General features: G+C 45.3%; 1 protein-coding gene across 1 annotated transcript in view; it reads left to right on the top strand.

Moving 5' to 3' along the window:
- LOC147672106 (mediator of RNA polymerase II transcription subunit 13-like) overlaps positions 1-20,570 on the top strand; it is a 465,300-nt gene that overhangs the window by 265,071 nt on the left and 179,659 nt on the right. The window contains exon 4 of the mRNA XM_086948030.1: positions 7,776-7,921. Within this exon, the coding sequence (XP_086804156.1) occupies positions 7,776-7,921 (146 nt within the window). The remainder of the gene's footprint in view (positions 1-7,775; positions 7,922-20,570) is intronic.

Below are 20,570 nucleotides of genomic sequence, written 5' to 3'. Positions count from 1 at the left end.
GAACTCCTCCTGTTGACTAGATCAGAAGCCTTCTCAGTATCCAAGAGGACCGTCACTGCCAGAATTACATCCAATGTCACCACATCGATACACTTGTTCATAAATTGTGTTGGAATATAGTGTTAGTCATGTGAGCTGTAGATCACATGCTTTGCATACTCCTGCCATCTAGTGTTTGGTCCGGATGTGTGCAAGTTGTTTTTCTTCAAAGAAGTCTTTCAAGTCACGAGGTAAAAGTGATTCCTTCTTTCGGTGATAGTGCGCATGGGCATCTACTCCATTGTTTTTTTTTTCCGCCATCGGGTTCGGGCATGTATTTTCCAGTTAGAAACTATTCTTCGGGTTCCCCTTGGTGAACAATCCACTCTACCGCGTTGGTATTATTTCTAACGTGTATCCCACTTCACCGCATATCGTATCAGTCGAGAAAAATCTCAATTTCGATCGGAAAACTCCTGTAAGGCTGTTGGGCCTAACCACATTGTTGCACCTCGCAGTCGATGGAACTGACACCATACAAATTCTGTCCTCTGTGCCACTTAAAGTATCTGAGCACCAACTCACACGTAGTGTGCAACTTGTGCTGATCTCTGAAGAACGACTACCAAGTCTGTGACGCATGCAGATCGTTTCAATTAAAGAAAATACTCCGCAATCGTCTGGCAGAACGTCGTGCAATGCAAAACCAAAACATCGGATACACGTCGGACGTCTTCGGTGAACGATCCGAGCAAGAAGAATTCGATGCACATGGGCCAGAAGAACAGGAAGAACTTCTATCCATTTCGGAATCTGACTCCGAGACTGAAGACGACATATTGCACGGTCAATGTCCCGTGAGTACCGAACACCCCTAGCACCAAAATCCAACTCTCACCAAGCAAAAGGCTTCGGTTCCACCCCCGCCTTCGGGCCACGGTCGCACCAAGAAGATGTTTCTCACTTCCGGCTGGATACCGAAACACGTTGTTAAGCCTTCCGGCTCAGGATCCAGCCAGCCAAAATCCAGGCACTGAGCCGAAACCTTCAGGATCGAGCCAAAAACTGCTTCGGAGCTGAAACCCTTGACACCGAAATCAGACTGCTTCGGAACCGAATTCTTCCATGGCGAAAAGTCATTCCTTCCCAGAACCAAAGTTCCCATTGCCGAAACCGAAAAATGTTCCTCCGAAGCGGCATGAACCAGTTTTCGACGTTCCACCTCCTAAATCAGACTCGAAACAAAAGGAACTTTGTATTAATCCCGATAGAGGACTTGTTCTTACTAAACCGCCTCAGAAGCGGAAACCTGAGTCAGAGGATACACATTATCACATTCCTTTGAAGAGGAAGAAAGTTGCAACAACCCCTCCTTTTCTCCTCTTCCACCAAATTCCCCTACACCACCTTCCCCACAATTGCAACATTTACTTATTTCACCAACTAACTCTCCACCACCACAACCTGATGATGATGGAAATGGTGGGGATAATATTTTACCTGTAGATCTTTGGGAACACTACAACTCTAATTCACCCACAGACAATGACCCAGACCTTTACCCTGCAAAGCCTTCCCCTCCTGAAGACTATGTAGGATATCCTGATTGTCTTGCTAGAGCTGCAGAATATCACGGGGAACAATTACACAAGGAATCCCTAAAGGAAGATTTCTTATTTGAAACTCTCCGTAACACCCAAAGGTCTAGTCAGACTCTCCCTATGCTCAAAGGCTTGATGAGACCTGCTGATAATATATTCGTGCTCGTATTTTCACCCCCAGAATAGACATAATATAAAGCCCTGCTCCGTCTGATCCAGCTTTTATTGAAGGACCGTTGCCACTAGACTCTTTGGTTGTCTAATGCCGGTAAACTGGCCAATTCACAAACCAGGGGATGCCCTCCTCTCCAGACAGGGTCAAAATTGTTAGATGCCTCTGGTAAGAGTAGCCACCTAAGCAGTGAATCATTGGCGCATTGCCAACACCCAGGCCCTACCAGCCAGGTATGATAGAGCACACTGGGACGAAATGGAGCAATTGCTCCAATATTTACCAGATGAGCACAAGGCTAAAGCTCAAGATTCATTGCAAGAAGGGAAGCTCCTCTCCAATTCCTCTATTAGGTGTGCTTTAGATGCTGCTAACACAGCAGCTAGAGAGATCAACACTAGTGTGTTACTGAGGAAGCACGCATAGTTGAGGATTTCTGGTTTTAAACCTAAAGTCCAACAATCCATTTTAAATACTCCATTTTAAAAAGAGCATCTCTTCCGGCTCAAACTAGATGAGTCGTTGAATAAAGATACGGAAGTGGCTAAGTCAGTGGGAGCACTAGAGCCTCCTTCTAATCGTGGCTCCTTCTATTGTGTGGGGTCCAAGACCACATCCTCAGACAATATGGCTACCTCCTACAAAGGCAACAATCAATCATCCTCCTCAAGAGGCTTCTTCAGAGGAGGATACAGAGGTAACAGCAAATTTAGGGGCAAAGGTTCCACTTCACGTAATTCCCCCTCCCCTAACAAGCAGTGACTAGCATACACTCAATCCTCCCCCGATCATTTAACACCTGTCGAGGGATGTCTTCTACAATTCCTCCACATTTGGCAATCCATAACCACAGACAAATGGTTTTTAGGAATTATCCAACATGGGTATTGCCTGGAGCTTACCAACAATCCTCCTAACATTCCGCCCTGCTCTCACAAAACGTAACCAGAACATTTACATCTGCTCAAACAAAGTCCAGTTTCTCTTGCTAAAAGGAGCCATAGAGCCTGTACCGTTACAATATCAAGGGTCAGGCGTGTACTCCTTATATTTTCTAATTCCCATAAAGGATGGCTCCTTGAGACCTATTCTAGAACTAAATCACTACATACTGTCAGAGCATTTCCATACAGTAACACTTCAACAAGTGCTCTCAGTTCTAGAGCTGGGTGACTGTCTACTCTAGACTTAAAGGACGCATATTTCCACATTCCAATTCACCCCACTCATCGCAAATATCTCAGATTCATGATAGAGGGTCATCATTACCAATTCAAAGTACTCCAGTTTGGAGTTACCACTGCTCCCAGGGTATTAACCAAATGCCTGACAGTAGTTGCAGTTCATCTCCGAAGACAACACATCCATGTCTTCTCATACCGGGATGACTGGCTCATCAAAGCCAGCACTTACCAAAAGTGTCTCCAACACACTCAAGCCACAATTCACTTATTACACCAACTAGGGTTTACAGTGAACGCGTTGAAGTCTCATCTGTAGCCTTCCAACACACAAACCTATCAGGGAGCCACCATAAACACTCAAAGAGCTCTATCCTCTCCCAATGCAGCCAGAATTCTCAGTATACAGTCCCGTTCCACTCAGTTTCAGCCCAATCTATCATTACCATCAAGAGTATTCATGCAACTGTTGGGAATGATGGCGCCTTGCATCGTAATTCCCCAAGCAAGACTTCACATGCGTCCCCTTCAAGAATGCTTAGCAAGTCAGTGGAACCAGTCGCAGGGTCAGTTGACCGATCTAGTGTTGGTAGATGGCCGCACTTGTAACTCTCTGCAATGGTGGGATCCACACAATTTATCAAAAGGCCGGTCTCGACTCTGGTTCACAGACCTTGCTAACAGCAGACTCCTTGCTCATAATCACATCCAAAGGTTGTGGAGTCTAAAGTACAAGAGTCTCCATATGAATACCCTAGAGCTACTAGCTCAGAGCTTTTCCAATTCACCTCCTAGGCAAAGCTATCCTAGTCCACACAGACATGATAGTTATGCATTATATACAGAAACCAGGGGGGACACACTCTCCAACTGTCACGCCTAGCACAAGCCATTTGGAAATGGGCTATACTTCACAAGCTTTATCTCCTGGCAGAACATCTTCCTGGAGTGAACAATCAGATTGCAGACCTCATCAGACAGACAGCAGAGCCACAAGTGGAAACTTCATCCCCAAATCCTCCTCCCCTACTTTAAGGAATGTGGATTTCTTCACATAGACCTGTTCGCCACAGCTCAAAACTCCAAAGCTTTGCCTCCAGGTTCCCACACCTGCTCTCCCCTATGGATGAACTGGTCAGAGATATTTGCCTATACTTTTCCGCCTCTCCCACTAATTCCTTTTGTAGTTCGGAAGCTCAGACAAACATCTGGTCTGATATCCTTCGGGATCTTGTTCGCGCTATATAAAACTTTATAAATAAATAAATCCCTGAAACTAATTCTCATAGCTCCCACATGGGCACGTCAACCTTGGTTCACCACTCTGCTGGAGCTCTCAGTAGTTCCACACCAAAAGCTTCATCTCAACTCCAGTCTCCTCAGTGCCGTGGAGAAATCAGACATCCAAATACCAAAGAGCTCAACCTGGCGATTTGGCTCCTGAAATCATAGTTTGGTTATTTACAATTACCACTAGACTGTATGAATATCCTAAGAGGCTAGATTCTCTGGGGCCTTAAAGGCGAGGTGCCAGTCTGATTTTCTGTACACAGACATTTATTCATATGCAGCCTTGTTAGGCTAATTGCCTTTTACAACAGATTATTTGATGAAAATTAAAGGTACTTATGTTATGAAATGCATTTCTAGGCTCTAGCCTGTTTATTGCATTGATGTATGGAGTATTTTCATTCTGCAGAAAGTGTGTAATAAGGCCTTATTAGCCTATACAATATGTTGGGCTGCATATTATGGTTTTATACATGTATATGTGTATTTTTTGGTTTAGTACTATGTACTAATTATATATATTACACCTATATGTATATTGTTATATGTTACGGGTTCCCGCTCACGGGCGGAGATTATTCAGTGCTTATGACTTTAACCACATGGCTGCTGGGCGTTTCCCCCCCCCTGTGCTGGAAAATGCCATTTTAGTGGCACCATGACGAGCTGAGCTCGTCATCAGCACACGACACCCGTGGGTGATGACGAGCTCAGCTCGTCATCAGCATCGAAAGGGTTAATGAGTATACCCCTGAAAGAGAACTAGGATTACAGGTAAGTAACTAATCCTTCTAACCCTTAGAAAACCAACTCCCCAAACTAAGTGCTTACTGTTAAACCGATAACTTAATTTCCACCTATAGAATTGCATTAACTGCTTTTCTGTGAAATATTTGCTGACGTGTGGAGTTGGAAAATTGTATGAAACCTTTAGAAACTGTATATTTACAAAAACTGATTTACTCACCATTTAGCTAGGAAATGTTCCAGTGTGATATCTAGGCATATCGCCCAGAGTAGAAAATAACAAAGTAATCTGAAAAGTAGCTTACAAAGTAATCTCATTAGTAACTGAAAAGTAATTCCAAGTGTTTTATAAACAAGTGACTTACCTGTAACCAATCCAATTGCATTCAACTGTGTTCAAACTATATTTAACTGCATTATTCTTGCAAAGTACTATTACACTTTCCGGTACCGGGCGTGGCTTAGTTCTAGAAAAAAAATAGAACTAAATAATAATTTTATACAAAACAAATCGGTCTGAGTGTATGACATAATTTCTTGCCGGATTTAAATGCTTAACACTACCCTCTGATAAAGACTTATTGGTCCCCCACACTACCACAAATCGAGAGTAAGGTATTTATTTTATTCTCTACCTACCCTTGGGGATCATCTGGACTCTGTGCACACTATACCTTACTTTGGTATAGTGTATACAGAGCCATCTTCCTCACAAGTCGACTAGTGTGGCAGGCTCAATAAGGAAGTTGCACGCATACAGAGCACTTCATGGACCCAAATGACCTCTATATACTGGTTATTTTGTTTATGGTATTGCTGTGAATTTAGTGGAGGCACCCCCAACTGTTCACTAAAGGACTAGCATGGATTTGGGCACAGGTTACTTATCTGAAACACTCGGAGTGTTTATAGCAGTCTTTCCCTGTTTTAAATGAAAATGTGATAACCTGATGAAAAGGAATGGGAAGGCATTGTAGAATTATTATTTTTTTACACCAGAGGGTATTGTGTGCAGTAGAACTAAAAATGTTTGAAAACTCGGACATGGTTAAATACAATTGTCTGATAGTCACTGAGGGGACACATTGGCTCTTCCTCAAAGCCTTGAGGTAATTCTGTTTTAGATTATGTGGAACCAGTAAAAATTGGTGGTGGGTTGTTTGCCTTAGAGGCATCTCTGGAAAAAACTGTTAGCCCTGGAGTTTGACAGCATACCTGTTAAATGTAACTTGTTGCTTATAATATTCATAGTGAGGTTAGGAGCTGCCCCGTTTGCTTACCTCGACCAGCCTCTTTCCTCCATTTGCTTGAGACGGTCAGTCACTTTTCGGGTCACCCCAATGAAGTTTTTAACTCTCACCCAATACTGTTGGCTCGTAGCCTTCCTCCTCCATTTGGAATGCCTGCATGAATTTTACAAACTATTGAATTATAGTGGATAATTTCACCACTAGTCTGCGTTGTCAGTACCATGGTCTTGCCGTAATATCTCTAGTGAAAGAAATGAAGCTGGTACTTGAAATTTATCATGCCCAGTTTCATTATTTTAATAAATGTAGGAATACAGTAGTTTGGAAAATGGGTATTTCACACCGAGATCTGTTTATTTTCTCACCAGACTAAAGTGGTGATCCAGTAGGGTATGTAAGCTGTATCTATTTAATCATTAGTACTAGTTAACAGCCGAATACAGCATAAGCATCAGCAAGTTGATCCTTTGCAAAAGGCTTTCCACTGTTCAATGTGTCGTTTTAGTAACTTTTGATCGAGAGCTAGAAATAAGATTGTGGCAAATACGACCAATCTGTAATTACACTTAAAAAGGAGCCAGAATCAAAATTGCATAATTCCGGGGGCCCTGCCCTCAATTTGTTCTGAAATTGAGGTTACAACATGCAGCAGCATTGGTGTTTTTGAGTAGGATGATCACGTGTCATCATACACTGTTTTCCAGTCCTGTTTTCCGTCTTACAAAAGTAATCGATTTTATTGCATGATAGGGGAGCCAGAATATTACTCCGAGACTGAATCAGTTTCTTGAATGTTCTGAACAAAATGTCAGAATGAGTGTAGGGTGGAAATTAAATTCCATATTGTTACCAGGGTAATTTTTCCTGCTATGAAGCTTAGTAAGTCTCTTGGCGTCCTCTAACTTTAATTTCAGTTGATTGTAAAGATGACCTCCAGTAAGATTCCTTCCAACCATAAATGCTTTTAATTTTTTTCCCATTCTTTCTAAGAAAACATAGAAACTGCTTTTGTGGCGTAGCATTATTTTAAGTTTATTTGAGCTCCTACATGCATAGGCCCTAAATTGAGATTAAATTTGAAATTATTTGTAATCTTGATTAAACTTTAGATCATTCGATTAGCGGTTTTCATGCAGCACTTTTTAATTGCTACCCTTAATGTTTTGGCTGGTAAGCAAACACGTCTCTGACTGGCAATGCTTGTACACCATTTTGAGAAAATATATATCTTAATTTATCCTAGGTAACTTTAAAACGTTTTATAATGCAGACTTCATGTACAAACAAGATGCTTCAGATTGCTGCATATTGATGGTAGTTGAGGATTGGACTTAATCCATTGACTTTTAAAGATGATAAACTGAGTTGGCCCTTTAAAGATTTGAACTTGTGACCTGTAGGTCACACCTGATATTAACAGGGATTAAATTTAGTCCGTCTTTAATTCTTGCACTAAGTATACCATCCACGTAGTTGATAAGGCATGCAGCTTAATATATTGAACGATTCCTGGTAAATGTACAAAGTGTAACATCTGTTTTCTCTCGTCCTCCAGTGAACACCTATCCTGCTCGTTTGCCTTTTTCTTGCACGGAGACAGCAATGTTTGTACAAGTGTGGAGATTAACCAGCATCAACCAGTTTATGTTCTTAGTGAGGAACACCTTACACTCGCACAACAGTCCAACAGCCCTTTTCAAGGTACAGTTATTATTTTATTTTATGCAAGTGTTTGCCTTCTTTGTTAATTACAATTTTGTTAATATCGTACAACGAAAGGCCCATTTGGGGTTGTGTTTTAGAATATGGCCACAACGAGCTGGAAATGTATTTTCATTTGTGTGTAAAATGGCCAGAGTACCAGTGTTGTACCTGCATTTAGTGGATTGAAGTGTTCGTATAATGTATCCCTTTAGGTGTACTGTCAATTTGTTAATGAGCTCATAACTTTGATCTCTAAAGTAAAACTATATGTTGCTTGAACTTTACCTCCTGACAAGTGAGTATAAAGTTACTGTTCGAGGCATGTGGGCTGCTGAATTCATATCTGTGCATAGATCGCCGGCTAGTGTTGGGTCCGGATGATTGCACATTGTTGTCCTGGAAGAGTCTTCGAAGTATCACGAGATAGGTGGCTCCTCCCCTGGACTACAGTGCGCATGGGCATCGCCTCCATCCCCAGATTGTTTTTTTCCGCCATTTGGTTCGGATGTGTTTCGGTTCCCTCTGTCGGAATCGATAGTTGTTTAACTTTCCTTACTTGAGACCAAAAGGTCTTTAGGACTCGCGTCGGTATTGTCCATCGTTCGGGTTGGTTTATTCATCGGCTCCGGACACTTGCTGCCCTTCCGCGTGCTGTCGGCGCGGACGGGCCTACACGACGCTCCAGACTATTCAACATGGAACGAACTCCGTTTAAGAGGTGCCCAGTGTGTGCCTCAAAATATTCACACCTCGACGTGCACCCAGTGTGCAACAGATGCTTGTCGCCGTATCACGACGAGGCCAGGTGTATGGCCTGCTCCAAGTTCCGGTCGAAGAACTCTCTCAAGCTACGTCGGGCCGCAAGACTGCAGGCCCAGTTATCGGCACCCCCACCAACCAACATCTTTGAAGAAGACGTTGAAGACGACACCGTCCTACAAGTTTCGGACTCTGACCCGGCGTATGAGGATGAAAACTACGACGCGGGAGATGAGGAGTTCGAGGAAGTCGTCGAGGAGGTAGGGGACGACGACGGGGCCATTGCCACCGTGGAGGATAGCTCGGAAGAGGAGCATCCTCATACTGACTCCAGGGCCGAACCCCAGCATAAGGCCCAGGTCGAGGGATCGCCTTCGGGCCTTACCCAAGACCTCAATACTCGTCCCTCAGCCCCGCCTCCGGGCCCGGCCACGGACATTGGTGATGCGCCACTCCCGGTACAGAAACCGAAAGTGAAACCATCAGGGTCCGCACCATCTGGATCGAAACCGAAAGTGCAAGTCGCACTGGTGGGATTGAAGGCTCCAGAGGCCTTGGCGCCGAAGAAATCCAAAATGGACGCCGAGATCAAGAGCCACGCCAAAATGGTCGACCCGAAGACCACAGTGTCGAAGCCGAAGGCAAAAACGCCTGACGCGGCTGCGTCGGCGCCGAAGCTGGTCGACGCTCTAAAGAGCCGCGTCGACGCCAAGAATGTCGATGACCCTAAGAAGGCCTCCAAGAAGCGTCAGGACGACCCCAAGGCTCTGGCTGCACCGATCCCGGTCGACAAAGCCAAGGGCGGTGCTGTGTCGGCTCCGAAGACTGCGCCTTTGGTCGCCGAACCGAATCCGGACTCGGAGGACTCGCTCGTGCCAGTCCAGTCCTCCCCGTCCTTTACCAAGAAGGTCACGGAGTCCCTTCAACGTATTCGGAAGGAGGACGTGGCGCTCGGGCCAAAGAATGTGGCGCCGAAGCCTCCACAGAAACCGGCGAAGGCGCAGGCGCCGATCCACTTTACGCTGCCGCCGAAGACGACGCCGAAGGCTTTCGCTCCAAAAGATGAGGCCGGGGTGCCCTTGAAGCTGGTGTCTACGCCTAAACCATCCTTGGTGGTGCCGAAGCCACGGCACCAACCACTAGCGGAAGAGGAGCAAGCTCTCTCTCCTTAAAAGGAAGATCACCCCGGAGCCGGTGTTGGAGCATTTTCATATTCCACTTAAAAAGAAGTTGGACTCTGCGGGCACTTCTGCTCCTAGGGAGCCTGCATCTCCACAAGGTCTGGGACTCTCACCCACTCACTCTAACGCTGGGGAGGGTGACGAGGACGAGGAGGAGGAGTACAATTATCCAGCGTACTCGGATCCAGAGGAGGTAAATGAGCCATGGTCTGCTGGAGGCGACCCTGCAGACCCTCAGACAGGACACGAGCCACAGCTTTTTGCTGCAAAGACTTCACCAACGGAGGACTCTGCAGCCTTCAACGCTTTGATTGAAAGAGCTGCGGCCAACCATGATGTCAACCTCCACGCCGACCCAGTGGATGTCGATTTTCTTTTTGACACTTTCTCAGTGGCTGAAAAAACAGTCAAGACATTGCCAATGCTGAAAGGTGTGCTAAAGCATGCGCCAGAGGTTTTCAAGGAGCCCAACCGGGCAAGAGTCATCAATCCTCGCATTGATAAAAAATACAAGGCGGCGCCCACTGACCCAACATACATCAAGGGACAGTTGCCACTGGACTCTTTGGTTGTCTCCAACGCACGTAAAAGAGCCAATTCACAGGCTACGGGTGATGCTCCTCCCCATGACAAAGAATCAAAGGTGTTTGAGGCATCAGGGAAACGTATTGCTGCGCAGGCAGCCAATATATGGCGCATATCAAACACGCAGGCGCTACGATAGGGCGCACTATGACACCCTAGAAACACTTCTACAGCACTTGCCGGATCAATATAAGGAGGGTGCAGAGATGCTGATTCAGGAGGGTAAACTCATTACCAATGCCTCCAAGTGTGCTCTAGATGTGGCTGATACCGCCTCGCGAGCCATCAATACTAGCGTTCTGCTACGCCGGCATGCGTGGCTCAGAATATCAGGCTTTAAACCAGACATTCAGACCACCATCCTCAACCAAACAGTAAATCCAGACCACCTGTTTGGACCTGAAGTAGATACCACACTCAAAGATGAAGAAGGACACTGACACCGCTAAATCTATGGGTGCCCTTCAGTCCCAGCAGTTTCGGGGTGGTTCCTTTCGCCGCTCCAATAACAGAGGCACCTCAAGGGGGCAAGCGTCACAATCCACGCAATTTTATAAAGCTAACACCCAAACCTCATACACCAACAAAGGTAGGGGTGGATACCGTGGCAACAACGTCAAGGGCAGAGGACGTGGAAATAACAGCTCCAGGTCCTCCACCGCCAGCAAACAGTGACGCCTTGTCACTGCCCCCCGACCACACAACACCGGTCGGGGGGAGACTCCAGCAGTCCCTGCCCGTGTGGAGGTCCATCACCACGGACAGGTGGGTCAAGTCTCTCATTCAGTACGGTTATTGTCTGGAACTCACTTCCATCCCACCAAACATACCTCCAAGGAACCGTCCTATGTCCAGCGAGCACTTGCACTTGTTGCAGCAAGAAGTTCAAGTCATGCTGCAAAAAGGGGCAATAGAGCTCGTTCCACTGCAGGAAAGGGGAACAGGGGTTTACTCCCTGTACTTTTTAATCCCAAAAAAGAACGGATCTCTCAGGCCCATCCTGGACCTCAGACCTCTCAACATGTACATTCTGTCAGAGCATTTTCATATGCTTACTCTGCAACAGGTTCTCCCACTGCTCCAGCAAGGGGACTTCCTGGCAACTCTGGACCTCAAGGATGCATATTTTCACATCCCCCTGCATCCTTCACACAGGAAGTATCTGAGGTTCACCATTCAAGACCAGCACTACCAGTTCAAGGTCCTGCCCTTTGGGGTCACCACAGCGCCTAGGGTCTTCACAAAGTGCCTGGCCACAGTGGCGGCGCACTTAAGACGCCAGAACATCCACGTATACCGCTATCTGGACGACTGGCTCATTCAAGCAAAGTCGTACAGACAGTGCGCCGACCACGTGTCCCAAACCATTCACCTTCTGCACGATCTGGGATTCTCACTGAATTACCCGAAGTCCCATCTCCAGCCTGCTCACATACGGCAGTATCTGGGCGCGACCATAAATACTCTGGTGGCTACAGCCCAGCCAAATTCAGTGAGGATCAACAGCATTCTATCGCTGATTCAAAAATTCAGACCTCAACACTCGCTTCCAGCACAAGTGTTCATGCAGTTGATCGGCATGATGGCCTCCTGCATCTCCATTGTCCCGCACGCGAGACTACATATGCGCCCGCTTCAGGAGTGCTTAGCACGTCAGTGGACTCAGGCTCATGGGCAATTGAAAGACCTAGTGTTGGTGAGCGGTCGGGCATACAACTCTCTGCATTGGTGGAATCCACAAAACCTTTGCAAGGGCCGACCGTTCCAGGAGCCTGTGCCACAGATTATCCTGACGACGGACGCCTCTCTCCAGGGTTGGGGAGCGCATGTACTCCACTACACAGTGCAGGGACTATGGACACTACAGCAGAAGAAGATGCACATCAATGTGTTGGAACTGATGGCAATCTTCATGGCCTTAAAGGCGTTCAAAGTACATCTGTGCAACAAGGTCTTGTTGATCCGGACGGACAACATGACAGCCATGTACTACATTCAGAAACAGGGAGGGACACACTCTCCACAGTTGTCTCATCTGGCTCAGAGCATGTGGAAGTGGGCCATTCAGAGGAACATCTTTCTCATGGCAGAACACCTCCCAGGCAAGGACAACCAGATGGCGGACCTGCTCAGCAGGCACAGCCACCAAATGCACGAGTGGGAGATACACCCATCAGTACTCCAGCCGTACTTTCAAACATGGGGTCATCCAGAAATAGACCTGTTCGCCACAAGGGAGAACGCAAAATGCCAAAGCTTCGCCGCCAGGTTCCCACACCCGCAATCGCAGGGCAATGCGATATGGATGAACTGGTCAGGCAAATTTGCGTACGCTTTTCCCCCAGCACCCCTGATACCGCTGGTGGCACGCAAGCTCAGGCAGCACTCGATGACCCTCATCCTGGTTGCTCCAACATGGGCTCGCCAACCATGGAACACCACGTTTCTGGAACTGTCCGTGGTACCGCATCAAAGGCTTCGCCTCACACCCAGCCTTCTGACGCAGAGCCATGGCGACATTAAGCACCCAGATCCGCAACAGCTCAACCTGGCGATCTGGCTCCTGAAGTCCTAGAGTTTGGCTACCTCAGTCTTCCCCCGGATTGCATGGACATCATTCGGGAGGCAAGAAAGCCCACTACTAGAGCCTGTTATGCAGCCAAATGGAAGAGGTTTGTCATTTATTGTGCAAACCACAACATCAATCCACTAGATGCTTCCATTCAGAACATCATTTGTTACCTGTTTCATCTGTACCAGTGTAATTTGGCTTATACTTCCATCCGCATTCACCTGTCTGCGATGGCTGCATACCTACAAAATAGACAGCACCTTTCACTTTTCAAGGTGCCTGCTATCAAAGCTTTTCTGGAAGGACTCAAAAGGGTCATTCCACCACGGACCCCTGCAGGCCCTGAATGGAACCTCAATGTGGTTCTTACACGGCTGATGGGTCCTCCCTTTGAGCCACTACATTCCTGCGACATTCAATTCTTGACTTGGAAGGTGGCTTTCCTAGTAGCAATTACATCGCTACGGAGGGTGAGAGCTGCAGGCCCTCACCATTCAGGAACCTTTCTTCCAGGTCCATGCTAACAGGGTAGTGCTCCGCACTCATCCTAAATTTCTACCCAAGGTTGTGTCTCAATTCCACATAAACCAGACAATTGAGTTGCCAGTGTTTTTCCAAAATCCTGAGTCACTGGCAGAGCGGATGCTCCACACCCTTGACGTCAAGAGGGCACTAATGTATTACATTGACCGAACCAAAGATTTTAGGAAAACTAGGCAGCTTTTCGTTGCCTTTGCGTCACACCACAAAGGTAACGCTATTTCAAAGGCTGGTATTGCTAGGTGGATCGTGAAGTGTATTCAGATCTGTTACGCAAAAGCTAAACGTACTCTTACAATTCCACCAAGAGCCCACTCCACCAGAAAGTTGGGGGCCTCTATGGCCTTCCTTGGAAACATTCCCTTAGAGGACATATGTAGAGCAGCCACATGGTCTACCACACATACATTTACAAAACATTACTGTGTAGACGTGCACTCTAAACAGCAGGCAGCTGTAGGGCAGGCTGTTCTCAAGACACTTTTCCAAACTGCTGCAGCTGGCACGGGCGGCCGCCGCTAATGCAGGGACAGCTATGTATTCTATGCACAGATATGAATTCAGCAGCCCACATGCCTCGAACTGCAAATGCTACTTACTAGTATGCATCTGTTCTTGGCATGTAGGGCTGCTGACATTCATATCGCCCGCCCTCCTCCCCGGCGCCTGTAGCAGCTGCAGTGTTCAGGTATATGCTCATAGCATGGTCATCACTCACATAGTTCACTCCATCTCGGCCACAATGGCTAAAAACAATCTGGGGATGGAGGCGATGCCCATGCGCACTGTAGTCCAGGGGAGGAGCCACCTATCTCGTGATACTTCGAAGACTCTTCCAGGACAACAATGTGCAATCATCCGGACCCAACACTAGGCGGCGATCTATACACAGATATGAATGTCAGCAGCCCTACATGCCAAGAACAGATGCATACTAGTAAGTAGCATTTGCATAACTGTTTATGGTTACAGGCCGTAAAGTCTTGTCAAAGCTGCCCCTAAAATTCGAGCCATTCAGATGAAAGCCTTCCCAAAGTACAAATTCTTGTCTGTATCTGGTCCAGAACATCATTAGCTGGCATAGCACCCATCAAAAGTCCGACACAACGCTGGTACTGCTTCAGGGAGCCAATCTAGAGTTTCAGGTACTGGTGGGTATCCATTGCACATATATAGGTTTTTATTTTTTTATTTTTACTTTTGTTATTCTGATGGCTGTAAAATTGAAGGACACTCCTTTCTTTACCGACATTAGAGCTGGAATAGCCATCATTTAACACAATGTGTCTTAATATTCCTTCAGTCACTGACATCAGCTATAATTTTAATATAAAACGTTCATCACTGTTATTTTGAAAGAGAAGTGTTCATGAGTCTGATCACACGGTCAGTCCATTACCATCTTACATCAACTGTCATTTGCTCCAATTCTACCCTACCCCAGCGAGAGGGACAGTAACTACCTTTAACTTGGTATGAAGGGGATTATTGTATGCAGCCTTAGTCTAGCAGTCAGTCACTATTGGATGGTGAAATAGGGAAACTTGGAGGTTTCTTCCTTGCGACTGCATGCCATTGGCAGTAGTAAATTTACCAGGGTGGGATGGCACCATTCATAGACTGATTTTAAACTGAACAGTAACTACTGCAGGAAGTTATCAACTTCATTATAGGTCACAACTAGTCATAGTAGTCCTGTTTAGGTTAGAGTAATTTGGGTTATGTCCGCAATGTTTTCTATATCGCCTCTCCATATTAATGAGGCTTGCCTCCCCATTCCAAGGTCTTCGTCCCCTGTGTAGGATGTAACCATTAGGCTCACAGTGCTTTCAGTTAGTTGCAGACCCAAATTGTAAGACTTGGAATCTCACATTACTGATTCATCACCTTTCTTGGTCACCTCTGAACTGGGTAAAGTGAAGGGTAGTGCACAGTTACTTTCAGTCTAAATAAAACACATCATAAATGTTAGCCTCTTGATCACAGTGGCAGGGCTTTGAGGGCTGACTGTGAACGCAATTAGTTTTACAGAATGCTTGTAGTCTCGACCCAGACAATCTTTTCTTCTAGACCTAATATTTAGATGTACACTAAGACGGAGCATGAGAATCTACAGTAGTCTAAAGTTCTCTGTTACAGGCAAGTAATGGCTAGAATTTCAAAAATATTTGTGGGCCTGCTAATCTTAATTTACTGTTCAACATGAATAATATATCTGACCACTTCCGTACGTTCATAGATTCAAATTTAAATGTGTTGGAATAGAGTTCTGTTTTACTCAATGCACTGTTATTATGAAGGCACAGCTAAAATACATGGTGCTGTTTGTGTCAAACCTAGTAGATGTGTTCTAAGTACTCAAATATTCCCACTAGTTTAACCCTGCCTGAAATGCATGGTCTGTGTAGGTAATGTTTAAGTTTGCTGCTTAGAATAGGTACCTCTTCTAACTGGAGTAACCTAATGACGATTTAAAATGCTGTAAGTCAGACCCTCTGCTATTCATACTAACAAAGAAATAGATAACTGTAGTTTAGCAGGTTTCTGGTCCCATTAAATGTGATGGTCCTTGTTCCTTCGAGCTACCCCTTTTGCAAAGTGTGTAATAGGTAATGATTTGAGAGAACTTTTTAAGTCTCGCATGCGCTGCATAGGAGGACCTTTAGCTGTTGCTATGCTCATTTTCAAGCACACACTCGCGCTTGTGGCAGCATCCACCTCGCGGAAGCGAGCAGTGGCGTGCTTGCGAATTGGCTGTTGCTCGCTCCCGCAAGGCGGATAGTGCCACAAGACGGAGTGTGCTTAAAAATAGCTGCTTCTTAATGCGATCGCTTTCACTTTCACGGCCGCACGCTGCTTCACTTTCACGGCAGAGCGGCCAATGCTTGTTGGGTCAGTTTTTATTTATGATACTGTTGATTAGTGCAGCGAGAGCCTTCCCTCCTCTCTTCAAACTCTGACAAGCCTGTCTTTTTCCCCACCTCCTTAGTCCTCCTCCTCAGTCCCCATAACTTCCAGTCCCTCATTTTATTTATTTGACTGAAAGTTATATTTAGATGCGGACGCCCAGCTCAGAGCATCAGAGCAAAGATCAACAACCCTATTGGAGCATTCATGAGGCCCGTCCACCTGTCCTGCCCTCCTTGCAAGGCCCATCAGAGTTACACCCTCTTCCCTCCTCAGAATCCCAGGCCCTCCTCCCCCTTCCCCAAGACACTCCATGAGTTGTTGCCCTAAAAGGGATGCTGGAGAGGATGTGAAGTCTCCGGAGAAGCAGCCGTTTTCACTCTCGGTCACATTCTAGGACCCTGAGTCCTGGGAACAGGCTGTTTGTTTGCAGTGTTCCCCAGCTCCTTACAGTGCACTTCTGGTCAGCTTCTCACCAGCTCTCACGGGGCTCTAGCGAGGCACCCGTGGACCCCTTACCCAAAGTGCACTCCCGCTGCTTCTCACCATTTCATGTGCATGTGTACCCTTGAACTTCTTCCCACCAGAAATTCCCGTGCCCCCCGCCCCCTCCCGGAGCTGTTCATCAACTTCCACCCAGTGTACCCTGGGCGCCAGACCCGAACTGTGACAGCACTGCGTGGCCTGGGCCACTCTAAGCTTTTCGGAACCCAACTACAATAAAAATATTTTCCATAGTAAATAGCCAGAATTTTAAGTGCTTATGTTTTAGGCCCTTTCGGAGCTTTGGCCCCCCACCCTCCTCTATCTGCACCAGAAAGCTTCTCACCAATCTCTCCCCAGGCTTTGTTAGTTTTGTCTGATTAATGTAAGCCACGGTGGTTCGCTCAATGTTTGAGTATACTTTTGTCAAACCTTAAACTAATCTACCAATTCCTGTGGAGTGGGCTTTAAAATTAAAGTCCCCACCTTTTCTTTGGGCTGCTCCAACCGTAATTTACTACAAACGTTCACCTCCACTGGCTAATTCACAAATGTTCATGTTAGCCTCTTTTTTAGCTTGGTAACAACATATGTCCAGGGCCAGGCACCATTACAAATCATTCATTTAACTTTCGCCCCAGCTCATGTGAGTCAAGGAGCTGTTGTCTTCTCTCTGCGCAATCTTCTACAGAATGAGACACTTTACCAAAAGATGTGTGCCCGCACAAGTAATTACAGTACCACTACATACATTATTGAATACTTTCCTCTAGTTTCAAGCATTGGCATAGCCAATAGGTTTCGCCTTTGGGACCTTATAAGTGTTTAGTTATCCAGCACAGTATCCTTGGTGCAACATCATCAAGTGGCATGGCTAAACACTTATAAGGTCCCAAAGGCGAGACCTATTGGCTATGGCAATGCTTGTTTGGATGAGCCTGGTCAGCGCATGTCCTGCTCTGCGAGGCATGCTGTATTAGAGCATGGACTTGACGTGCCACCGATATTTTTCATTGGCTTCGGTCATTGTCCTTTGTAAATGCTGGCTTCGGATTAGTTACTAGGTTTGTTAGTCCTACTTTAGTACCATGTCGTAATTTGTAATCTCCCATGAAGTCTGGCCCTTTTACCTCTGTTACACCGTATTTCTTATTTTGTCTGTAAGCACTATTTTCTTTAACGAGTTTCTCCTACTGCAGTGCCGCATAACATGTTTTCCTGCAATATTCAGCGTGCCAGGCACACTTTCACTTTCCAAGCAGCTTAGGACAATTGCGGCAGCTTCCTTGAAATGAGATAGATATCACATTTACAAGAATTTGAGCTATTGGCACCAAAACAGAAAAATAGAAGGCATTGTCAATTACAACGGCAATAGCTTAAACTCTCGCAAATGCAAGACCTATTGTATTTCAAATGCTTTTTTTTTTTTCGAGTGCCAAGCTTTAACATAGTTAGGAATGCGGGATAAAACTGGTCTTGTAGTGTTACATGCTTGTCTGCTTATTAACTATACTTGCAAAGAATCTGGAATTAGTTGCTGAACTACACCTGCCTGGTCCTTTCCTGTTAACTTGGTGCCAGTGAAACCTTGGTGGAGAAAATGAATGCTGGAATATGCTAAACTGTCAATGGTGAGATCTGTCTTTAATGATTATTCTCTAATCTGTGAGCATAGTTGTTAGTTTAAAAAAAAATGTGCTAAAATGTGCTGCTTGATTTTTAGTCGGAGCTACTGAAGTTAGTATTGCTGACATTATGAAATCCTGTGCAGCCATCAATTCTTCCTCTGAAGGATGTACATTTTTTATGCATCATTTTTCCTCTGTGGGCTAGAAATTCCGAGCATGGCAGTCGTCCAATTACATTTTTCACAGGTTGCTTTTCTTATTGTTTGTCCTCTGCTAATCTGAGCGTGTGGCATGTTAAGAATTGTCTGCCAATAGTTTTGGGAAATAGTCTCTAAACTACCTCACAATCGCTCTGAATTATTCTTGGATTGAATAAGGCAAGTGTATTTTCCGCGATCAAAAGGCAAGATTCTACATGTGTTGTCTCCCCCACACCACCGAAAAGACAAACCGCTTTCTAATAACTTTTTGGGTGCTTGTTTATTAGGCCTGCTAAAACCGGTTACATCTGGTTAGTGTTTCCTAATCTGTGAAAGCAAAACTGGAAGTCCCTCATTCTCCTACATCGCCTTAAAGATTTGGAACAACCACCCTCAACATATCGGAGTCTCCTCCTCACTTCTTTAGTTTCGCAAGACGCTAAAGACCTAGCTCTTATAAGTATCTCTGGGACCACAGACCTGCACACTTGCCCAAACGCCAGGATGCCCTCTCGGGTGATTAGGTTGCTATAAAAATCAATATAACATATACTTAGTTCACATTACCAAGTCAAACTAAGTTTGCATTCTGTTAAACTGTTTTTTTAGCTTCTAGTTTGGTTATTTATGGTGGATGATAAACAGGGGTTTGTAAAAATATCTTTACTCCATTTAAAGATTTCTGCAGTTTTTGGGTGTTTGGGGAGTTGCTAAAGTATTTCTTTGAAATAAACACATGAATGTATCCCTACTAATAATTTTAAATTCCGGCCTAGAGACAGTTGTAGTTTTGTCAACAGTGTCACCCAAAATATGAATTGTAAAATAGTTCCTTATCCATGCAGGGGTTCTGGTTAGTTTTATTAATTGGCCTGTTCGTGTCATTCTGCTTACCCCAGTGTAGAGAGAGCATGGAGTAATTTGTCAGCCCACTTAATCCATTGGCTCTCTAAGTATTTGTAGTTTGTGTGTGCACGACAACCTAAAAAGTAGTTTACTGCGTTGCTATGCTTGGCCAATATCTGGTTTCATTTCCGTTCAATTTCCTTTAGATCGCTCGAAAATACAAACAAGCATTTAAAATGCAATAGGTCTCATTTGTTTGACTTGGAGATATTAGGATTGAAAATGGCAATGTCTTTAACCACGTGACCGGACTCCCATTGATTTGAGCCTTTGCAACAACTGTCTAATTGCGTCCAATTTACAATTTGTGCAGCATTCTACAGGTGTGCATTTTGTGTAGGAGCGTTATAATAGCAGAGCTGTCCCTCAGCATACACACAATTCTGATAACACAGCCGCCCCTTAGGTATACTATTGTATAGTATAGTATAGTAATTGCATTTCTATAGCGCTTACTACCCCTGACGAGGCGTCAAAGCGCTTTTGCGGTGGGTAGCACGCTACTCCGGAATCCATAGAGGATTAGTGTTGAATTAGTATAGTGGATAGGTTAGTCAGTTATTTGGATTTGGAATGATAGCAGAAGGATATAGGAGGAAAAATAGGTTTGTATTTATATAGCGCTTGTTACCCTTGATGGGGTGTTGAAACATGCTATTCAGGAAGCCCATAAAGGATTAGTGGTGAATTAATATGGTGAAATATGAACATAATTTCAGTGGTGGATATTAGTCCGTTATTTTGAGTGAGAAGGATAGCGGAGGGATAAAAGGGGAAGAAAGGTTTGCATTCATATAGCACTTGTTTTGCAGCGTGAGTCTTTCTGGATTCACTATGCTGTGCATTATTCCGCGATCTGGTGGTTGGGTCCGGATTCGTAGT

This window comes from Lissotriton vulgaris, unplaced genomic scaffold (assembly GCF_964263255.1).
Source record: "Lissotriton vulgaris unplaced genomic scaffold, aLisVul1.2 SCAFFOLD_1429, whole genome shotgun sequence".
Classification (NCBI taxonomy): Eukaryota; Metazoa; Chordata; class Amphibia; order Caudata; family Salamandridae; genus Lissotriton; species Lissotriton vulgaris.
The sequence above is the reverse complement of the archived record's forward strand: the minus strand, read 5'-3'. Positions and strand labels throughout refer to the sequence as shown.